We start from the raw sequence: 10,186 nt of genomic DNA on the forward strand, positions 1-10,186 counted from the left end.
TTCTCTTTTCTCTCTTTCCATCCATCCTATCCATCCATCTATCTCTATTTCTCCCTCCCTACCCATCCATCCTGTCCATCTACCTACCTACCTCCCCATCCTGTCTCTCTCTCTCTCTCTGTCTGTCTAGATATTTGGAAAGAGATTTATTATGAGGTATTGACTCATGTGATGACAGAGTCTGATTACTCTCATGATCTGCCATCTGCAAGCTGGAGAACCAGGAAGGCTAGTAGTGTTTGAAGTTCTGACAGTGAGAGAACCAGTAGTGTAGATTCCTGTCTGGGTCTGAAGGCCTGAGAACCCGAAGTGCCCAGGGTAGAAGCCCAGTGCCCTGGCTCAAGCAGTCAGGCAGCCCCAGTGCAACCTTCCTCCATCCTTCCGTTCTGTTCAGTCTTCAGCAGATTAGATGAGGCCCACTCACTTTGAGGAGGGTCACCTGCTTTTCTCAAATACTAATCCCTTCCTGAAACACACTCATGGACACTCCCAGAGATAATGTTTAGCCAGCTACCTGGGCATCCTGTGGTCCAGTCAAGTTAACACATCAAAGCAACCACCGCATTCTCTATTCTGCACCTGTTGTCACAGTGATGAATTTGGAAATGACGCCTGCTTCCTTCTGTGCACCAGAAAACATGTTTTGCATTTGGCTTATAACAGGCACTGTCCATGTACCTGGGTGGGGCCCCTGCTGGCCCAGCAGGTACCGGCAAGACTGAGACCACCAAGGACCTGGCAAAAGCCCTGGGCTTGCTCTGCGTTGTCACCAACTGTGGCGAAGGCATGGATTACAAGGTAAGGCCTTGCTGTTGCTGTTTGTACTGGCTCATTAGGTAGAGAGCTTAAAGTGGGACACGGCATTTCACCTCCTGGTCTTCCATGAAGTGACACGGTGACAGTGGGAAGAAGGTAGTAGAAAGCCTGCCACCACCACAGTCTCAGGACACAAACGTGTCTGCTTAAAGATTCTGCTTTGCTAGCAGGATGTAGAGCAAGAGTCCCGGATTCACTAGCCTAGTAGCGTCAGGTAGACAATGTATGCGAGTAAAGCGGCCGGCAGACAGTAGAGAGTGGTGGGATCTGTGGCTAACTTGAGAGCAAAACTCCATCTAAACAGGGCGCCACTGGCCGGGCGCGGTGGCTCACGCCTGTAATCTCAGCACTTTGGGAGGCCGAGGTGGGCAGATCACCTGAGGTCGGGAGCTGGAGACCAGCATGACCAACATGGAGAAACCCCGTCTCTACTAAAAATACAAAAAATTAGCCTGGCATGGTGGCGCATGCCTGTAATCCCAGCTACTTGGGAGGCTGAGGCAGGAGACTTGCTTGAACCTGGGAGGTGGAGGTTGCGGTGAGCCGAGATTGAGCCATTGCACTCCAGCCTGGGTGACAAGAGTGAAACTATCTCAAAAAAAAAAAAAAAAAAAAAAAAAAAAAAAAAAAAAAAAAAAAAAAAAAAAAAAAAAGAAGAAGAAGAAGAAAAAAAGAGGGCTTCACTGTCTAACTTTGGTTCATAATCACCATTTGGGAAAGTGGACCCAGTATTGCTATATTTTCCGACATTTCAAGAAAAGAGAAGAGAAAAGGATTTTTACACAGAAATCTGTATTTGTAAAATCCCGAGTAGAAGCCAGCCCATGAGGGGCCTTGGAAGTCCTGCCAGAAAAATCCAGTAGTCAGGTGGCTGGTTGCCTGCTTCTCTGCCAATCAACGATCTCATTGTTTCCTTAATTTAGAAACTATATCCATAAATGTATTGCTTACAGCTTTAAAGATGAAAACTGCCCCTGTCCTGACATTTTGTTCCTCCTAGGCTGTGGGGAAGATTTTCTCTGGCCTGGCACAGTGCGGGGCTTGGGGCTGCTTTGATGAGTTTAATCGAATTGATGCTTCTGTGCTGTCCGTGATCTCCTCCCAGATCCAGACGATCCGAAATGCTCTGATCCATCAGTTAACCACATTCCAGGTGAGACACGTGCCGCCCACCGGGACCGTGTCCCCAGGAGGGAAGCTTGCCATACTACCTCTGAAACATCAGATGGTGGGCAGCTGTCGCTCCAGATCAGGCTTCCTCTAGAAGATCTGTTGGCTTTTTCTTTTCCAGTTGAGATGATTGGGTTTCCAAAATTACCATCATTGATGATAAGGTTTGTAATAGTCCAAGGACTTCACACTGACTCCAGACATATCACTAACAGTTACAGATGGGGGTGGGGCAGCATTCTCAAATAAGTGGTGTGCAGGGCCTCCTAGAAAGGAAAAAATATTCTTGGCGACTTCCCAAGTTTGAGAAAACCTGACTTACAAAGCACACATTCCATGCAATCACAATATCACAGTGAAGAAGAAATTTTGCCTTCATAGCTTGTAAAGTTACGGCATTGTAACAAGCAGGATTTGCAAGATTATCAAAGTGAGAAGGCCACATTTTAAAACAGTTGTTGAGAATTCCCAGTTTCTCTCTGCCTACGCGTGTGCTTGTAGATGTGAATTTAAGGCTGGATCCAAATTGGGAGAAACATGATCTGATTATATAATCTAGGTGGCCCAAAAGGGGCTTCTCTGAGAACACAGGACCAGCGTGGCTGGGCAATTTCCCCGCACCAGGGCCTTCTAGATCCTTTGCTTTCCTTCTGCCTTTGTCCACCCCCCTCCATGCCCTGCGTGCTTTGTCACTTAAGCCACTTACTGCGCAGTCACACTGTGCCCTGTGACACCACATGTGTCCCTATCTGAGTGGGATTGTCCCTTCTTCTCCTTCACTAGAAAACTCCTATACATCCTTTAGAGCCCCAGTGGGAGATCTGGGATGAAAACTGAGCTTGAGCTGGTGGCCCTGGCATCCCACTTGCCTTCTCAGATCTTGGCGGGGCTCACTGTTAAGAGACTGTGTCAGCTGGAGACTGTTCAGAATTTTCAGGATTCTAGTAAAAGGTCTGGATAGGTTTCCTTTGGATGAGCTCTTTTGAGGTATTTTGGGGCTGAGCTGATTGCTCCCAAGAGAGGGATTTAGCATGTAATGCATGTCGATTTCCAGAAGCTGTGTTTCTCAGAGCCAGGGGGCTGAAGCTATCTGTTAGTCCCTAGAGACCATCTGGGCCTCTTGCAGGATACCGAGGGTGGGGGAATGGTCTCAGGGTGCACTTGTGAGTCAAGGCAGTGGCCCTGTTTTGGGGGAGGCTGGCTGTCTTCCCGGCTGCGCTCTAGTTGGCAATGTAGACTGTGACTCCTAAAAATAAAAATTTCTGTCCTCTGCCTGACTGGCGGATAATAAAAATATGTATACGTCTATATATGTATAGATACATGTATATAAAACTTCAGCAAGAGACAACCGGACTCAACCTTTGGCTACAGAGGCTAAGAATATAGGGATTTCTATGGTTCATTGGTACCTGGGACAACCAGAGGAATGAAGACTGGTTTCTTGAGGGGTGCAGGAGTGGGATTCTTTAGCGGGGAGTGATTGCGTGAAGTCCAGGCTCCTGCGGAGGGTGCAAAGGCATGCCAGGTGAGAGGAACGGAAACTGGGCTGTGTGAAGTGGTGGGCTGGGCGCTCCCAACCTGTGCTATCTCATTTAATCACCACAGCCATGCCACGAGGTAGGTTGCATTTCTGTTGTGCAGAAAAAGAAACTGAGACTCAGAGAGGTTGAGTGACCTGTTGAGGGTCCCACAGCCTCTTGTATCAGCTCCAGGCTCTGTGCTTTGTCAACCTTGGCCCTGTCTCCAAGGGGGTGCCTTTGGGTTCGGGTCTGAGATTGGGGTTCCACTGAGACCTGCCCTCCTCAAGGGTTCAGTGAGGGGGGCCCTGCATTGAGCACCGGGGAGGGAAAAGGAGACAGGTGGTGTCATCTGCCTCGTACCATGAAAATGAATCCCACACGCTCGCCGCAGGCCGCCTTTCCAGGGCGGGCCGGCTGGGTTACCTAACTGCTTCTTTCTTTCTTTCTTCTTGTCCTCCAGTTTGAAGGGCAGGAGATCACCCTGGACTCTCGCATGGGCATCTTCATCACCATGAACCCTGGCTACGCAGGCCGCACAGAGCTGCCCGAGTCGGTGAAGGCACTGTTCAGGCCCGTGGTCGTGATCGTGCCTGACCTGCAGCAGATCTGCGAGATCATGCTCTTCTCCGAGGGCTTCCTGGGGGCCAAGGTGGGGCCACGGCAGCGCTGGGCTCGGTGGGCACACTCACCTGGGTCTGCTTCCAGACTGGGGGCCTAGGACGTGTTAGCTCCGTGCGGCTCTTCCGGACTGGGGACTGAGGACTCGCTAGCTCCACATGGCTCTTTGATTTTTGTTTTTTTCTGCTGTGTCTCTCTTCTCCCTCCCCAACCTCTTTTTTTTTTTTTTTTTTTTTGAGATGGGAGTCTCACTCTGTCTCCCCCGAGGCTGGAGTCCTGTGGTGCGATCTCGGCTCACTGCAACCTCCACCTCCTGGGTTCAAGCAGTTCTTCTGCCTCAGCCTCCCGAATAGCTGGGACTACAAGTGTGTGTGTGTCACCACACCTGGCTAATTTTTGTATTTTTAGTAGAAATGGGGTTTCGGCATATTGGCCAGGCTGGTCTTCGAACTCCTGACCTCATGATCTGCCCACCTTGGCCTCCCAAAGTGCTGTGATTACAGGCGTTAGCCGCCGTGCCTGGCCCTTCCTCCACCTCTTTTAAAATTATAGCTTTAATTTTGGAATAATTTACGATGCATAAGAGGTTGTGACAGTAGCAGCACGGAATTTCCGAGTGCCCCTCCCCACAAGAACACTCCATATACCACAGTCCACTTCCCAAACCAGGAAGCTGGTGTTGGCACAAGTACCATTAACTCAGGGATAGACGTTATGCAGATTTCACCAGGTTTCATTCTCTCTCTGGCGTGTGCGTGTCATTAGTTCTATGATGTTTTATCAGATGTGGACGGGAGTGGCCGTTACCACATCAGGATACAGAACTATTCCATCACCACAACCACAAAGACGATCCCTCATGGTACCCCTCCCGGGTCTTACTCTGTTACCCAGGCTGGAGTACAGTGGTAAGATCACAACTCACAGCAGCCACAAATTCCTGGGTTCAAGTGATCTTCTTGCCCTAGCTTCCCGAGTAGTTGGGATCACAGGCAGATGCCATCATGCCTGGCTGATCTTGCTTATTTTTTTGTAGAGACAGGGTCTCTGCAGCCCAGGCTGGTCTCGAACTCCTGGGCTCAAGTAATCCTCCTCCCTCAGCCTCTTAAGTAGCTGGGCATACAGGTGTGTACCACCATGCCTGGCTAATTTTTGTATTTTTAATAGAGATAGGGTTTCCCCATGTTGGCTAGGCTGGTCTCAAACTCCTGACCTCAGGTGATCCACCCACCTCGGCCCCCAAAGCACTGGGATTACAGGTGTGAGCCACCACGCCTGGCCCAGTTACAGCCTTAATCATAGATTGGGTCAAAATAAGAAGCAATGTATTTCTGGAGCGTGATTCCTACAATTGGTTCTGTTCTTTAACGTAAGGTGGTGATTTTGGTAACACAAATATTCCTTTAAATTAGTTCCCAATTTGCCGTATTTAAAAATGAAGGACCCACCCTGGTATTTCTGAAAGTTAGAGACGGAATTTGCTATTTGTAGAGCCGCTATGCTGGAACGCCTGCGCTGTTTTATTGCTTTTGTAGAACGATGTTCCGTTGCTCTTGAATCGTTTTATTTTATCTTCATTTTTTTCGTTCTCTTCCACCAAAAAGACTCTGGCAAAAAAGATGACGGTTCTGTACAAGCTGGCCCGGGAGCAGCTGTCCAAGCAGCATCACTATGATTTTGGACTCAGAGCGCTGAAATCAGTGCTGGTCATGGCTGGCGAGCTGAAGAGAGGCTCCTCCGATCTTAGGGAGGTAGGGGCCAGGTGCTGGAACGTTCTCCGGCTTCAGCTGGTTCATGCACATTTACTACCTGCGGCGGGGGAGGTGCCGGGGCACAGGATGGTATCACCCGAAAGTCTTAGGTCTTCGCTGCTGCTTCGCCCAGCGGCCTGGCCTTACTTTGGTCTCTTACCTGTTACAGCATTTGCTTGTAATTATACTTGGTACCTTAAGGTTGAGTGCAACGTCCTCACTTCAGTACCAGCATTTACGACGCTTCCATAGTAATGATCAGTCTGTAGTCTCAGGATGGTGTGGTGGAAGGGTAAAGGCTAACAAAATTCTCATGAAAGCATGAATGTGAGTTTTTATTTTCTCTTTGCAACAAAAGGGGAATGATTGTGTTGGTTTTTACATGGATTTACTCTAAAGAAAAGGTTCGGTCAATGCCATTCTGTGGGCAACAGGATCACTTGTTTCTCTAGTGATTGTACTCACAGTGTTACACACACACACACACACACACACACACACACACACAGAGATCTGGGTAGTTAAGACGAAACAAAACAGCCGTGAGTGCAGTGACAGAAGCCTATTCATGTCCATAGGAGGAGAGACTGCTGCAAATTGCTTCATTCTTTTGGAGTTTTCATACATTTGTTTTTTTTTTTTTTTTTTTTTTTTTTTTTGAGATGGAGTTGTGCTCTTGGTCCCCAGGCTGGAGTGCAGTGGTGCGATCTCGGCTTACCGCAACCTCCGCCTCCTGGATCCAAGCAATTCTCTTGCCTCAGCCTCCCGAGTAGCTGGGATTACAGGCAGGTCCCACCACACCTGGCTAATTTGTGTGTGTGTGTGTTTTTAGTAGAGATGGGGTTTCTTCATGTTGGTCAGTCTGGTCTTGAACTCCCAACTGCAGGTGATCTGCCCACCTTGGCCTCCCAAAGTGTTGGGATTCCAGGCATGAGCCACCACGCCTGGCCCACATTTGGGTTTCTTTTTTTGGAGGGGACAAAGGAAGAGTTATTTATGCTTTTCCAAAAAAGGAAGCTGTAAAATGTAAAACACTGTAAAGTCAGATGGAGCTGCATTCAGCCTTTTTACTTCTTTTTCTTAGGAGAAAGGAGTTACAGGGAAACGTCTCTCATTTTCTCCCCTGCTCCTCTATGTCCAAAGTTGAAGGGAGATCGTACTATTGTGTGCGTCATATCTTCTGAACTGAAAAACCACTGATGCCACTTTCCTTTCAGTCTCAGCAACAGGAAAACAGTCCCAAGTGCCATCTAAGTCTCTACAGAAAAGAAAGAAGCCATTTGCTGCAGTCTGTCCTCCTAGGGAGGGGAATAGGGTCCCATCACTGCTCTCAGGGTGGGTGTGTCTCTTCCGCTGCCCTGACGCAGCCATGCGTTCACAGCGCTAACTGCTGCAGTCTGCTACTTCCTTAGAAGAATGAAAACACATTGCACATACAAATATCCAAAGGCTTCTAAGAAAGAAGTTGAAAGCAGCCTCCTTTTCTAGGAGGAAAATCCCTCTTCTCATCCAAAAATGTGGACTTAACACATGTAAAACTGTTTGTACAGACTGTGATGGTTTCTTCACATATAAAATCAACTATGCTATATTGTCTTTGCACTTCTTTATCACATCAAAAGTTTGCAAACTCAGACCTTTGTTCTTATTCAGTAAATCTGTGTCACAGTAAATCTGTGTTCTTACTCAGTAAATCTGTGGCTGAAACGGGAAGACATTTAAGAACCCCTAAAATCAGCTGTCCTTGCCGTTTATTTAGTCTTGTTTGGAATAAAAAGTAAAGAATTCAAATACCACCACCAAAGCACCTATTTCAAATGCACCCTCAGCCTTCGGCTTGCGAAATGTCTTTACAATGAAGCAAATGGCAGAAGACTCACTTGCTTCTTTCTTTTGGGAAGGCAGGGTAGCTGCAATCCCAGGGGCATCTGTGTTCAATCTGAGAGGCAGAACAAAAGGTAAAGTGGCCTTTTTCATTCCAAATCCTGGAGGTAATACCTAGAGAAGAGATACCCACATTTCCAGATAGTGAAGGCTGAATGAAAGAAGCAGGACTCCTCACTCTAAGAGACACCTGCCAGGTCCCAAGTTCAGAATTTTTTATTGATATGTAAATAAAAGCATCTAAGGCTGGGTGCAGTGGCTCGGGCTGGTAATCCCAGCACATTGGGAGGCCAAGGTGGGAGGATTGCTTGAGGCCAGAAGTGTGAGACCAGCCTAGGCAACATGGCAAAACCCCATTTCTTCCAAAACAAACAAACACAAACCCCCCAAACCAAAAAATTGAGCTGGGCCTGGTAGCATGCTCCTACAGTCCCAGCTACTTAGGAGGCTGAAGTGGGAGGATTGCTTGAGCCTGGGAGGTGGAGGCTGCAGTGAGCCAAGACAGCACCATTGCACTCCAGCCTGGGTGACAGAGTGAGACCCTGTCTGAAACACACACACACCCCCCACACACACGCGTGTGTGTGTGGTATGTGTGGTGTGTGTGTGTGTGTGTGTGTGTGTGTGTGTGTGTGTATGCGCACCTGAAGGTCTAGGAAAACGTTCTTCCTGTGATAAGGAACATTTGCTTTAGCGTGGATGGCCATGCCCCTCTGTAACGTGGGGAGGAAGAAGGTTCTGCTCCTTCCCTCTGGCCAAGATCTGTTTTCTTCTCCTCACACAGCCCACCAGGACACTCGGCCTCGCAGGAGCAGGCCCGCCCCAGCCCCAAGGCTGGGTCACAGCGTGCGCCTCACTCCTCTGCCTGTGCTCCTTTCTTATATTTTATTTTATTTTTACATTTATATACAATTTTATATTTTACTTTTATATATTTTATTTTATATTTTTATTTTCATGTGGAAATTTGAAAATTGCAGCATGAAATTTTATGTTTATTAAAAGTTTATATTTTATTAAATGTGAAATATGAATTATATTTTATATTACATATAATATATGCATATTTTATACTATATAATATGCATATTAATATTTTATGTAAATTTTATAAATTTATATAATTTATAAATAATACAAATATGACTTATAAATTCATATAAATTATATAAAATAATATAAAAACTTTATACATTTTTATTTATATGAAATTTTAATATATGTATACAATTTATATAATTTTTCATATTTCATTTTAAAATTTATATTTCATTTACGTGTGTGCGTGTGAGTGTGTGTGTGTGTGTGTTGTGTGTGTGTGTGTGAGTGTGTGTGTGTGTGTGAGTGTGTGTGTGTGTTGTGTGTGTATATCTTTTTCTCGAGACAGAGTTTCACTTTTGTTGCCCAGGCTGGAGTGCAATGGCACAATCTCAGCTCACTGCAACCTCCGCCTCCTTGGTTCAAGAGATTCTCCTGTCTCAGCCTCCTGAGTAGCTGGGATTACAGGCACCCACCGCCACACCAGGCTAATTTTTGTATTTTCTTTTTTCTTTTCTTTTATTTTTTAAAGATGGAGTTTCACCATGATGGCCAGGCTGGTCTTGAACTCCTGACCTCAGGTGATCCACCCACCTCAGCCTCCCAAAATGCTAGGATTACAGGCATGAGCCACCACGCCTGGCTTAATTTTTGTATTTTCAGTAGAGATGGGGTTTCACCATGTTGATCAGGCTGCCCTCAAACTCCTGACCTCAGATTATGCTCTCACTTCAGGCTCCCAAAGTGCTGAGATTATAGGTTTGAGATACTGCACCTCGCCATATATATGTATATTATATAATATGAAGTACATATTATATGATATGAAATATATGGAATATATATATATTATATTTCATGTTTAATGATCTTATATAATCACATATTTTAATATAAAATATGTAAAAAACAGAAATTGTATAATTTTGTTATATAAATTTTTGTAATTTGAAATTATATAATTTTAAATTAAATGTGTATAAAATTTCTTAAAAGTATAAAATGTTTATGTGAAAATTGTATTTTATATTTCATGAGGGTGTTTCTGCTGGGTTGGAAACCCAGTCCAAAGCACTGAGTTCCTTTGAAAATCCCCTGGAAACGTGTTTCATTTGCTGCAGGACGTGGTACTGATGAGGGCCCTGCGTGACATGAACCTGCCCAAGTTTGTGTTTGAAGATGTCCCTCTTTTCCTCGGCTTGATTTCGGATCTGTTTCCTGGGCTGGACTGCCCTCGCGTCCGCTACCCTGACTTCAACGATGCGGTAGAGCAGGTCCTGGAGGAGAACGGCTACGTGGTCCTCCCCGTCCAGGTAAAGCCAGGAAATGACATCACTGGCCATGTGTCCTTCCCATTGGTTTTTGCTTTTATAGTTCTTTAAAAAT

General features: G+C 46.1%; 1 protein-coding gene across 1 annotated transcript in view; it reads left to right on the forward strand.

Annotated features, from left to right (window-relative positions):
- DNAH10 (dynein axonemal heavy chain 10) overlaps positions 1 to 10,186 on the forward strand; it is a 177,268-nt gene that overhangs the window by 84,873 nt on the left and 82,209 nt on the right. The window contains exons 32-36 of the mRNA XM_037744185.1: positions 664 to 798; positions 1,817 to 1,969; positions 3,970 to 4,158; positions 5,732 to 5,878; positions 9,922 to 10,113. Coding sequence (XP_037600113.1) covers positions 664 to 798; positions 1,817 to 1,969; positions 3,970 to 4,158; positions 5,732 to 5,878; positions 9,922 to 10,113 — 816 coding nt within the window. The remainder of the gene's footprint in view (positions 1 to 663; positions 799 to 1,816; positions 1,970 to 3,969; positions 4,159 to 5,731; positions 5,879 to 9,921; positions 10,114 to 10,186) is intronic.

This window comes from Cebus imitator, unplaced genomic scaffold (genome assembly GCF_001604975.1).
Source record: "Cebus imitator isolate Cc_AM_T3 unplaced genomic scaffold, Cebus_imitator-1.0 Scaffold169, whole genome shotgun sequence".
Classification (NCBI taxonomy): domain Eukaryota; kingdom Metazoa; phylum Chordata; class Mammalia; order Primates; family Cebidae; genus Cebus; species Cebus imitator.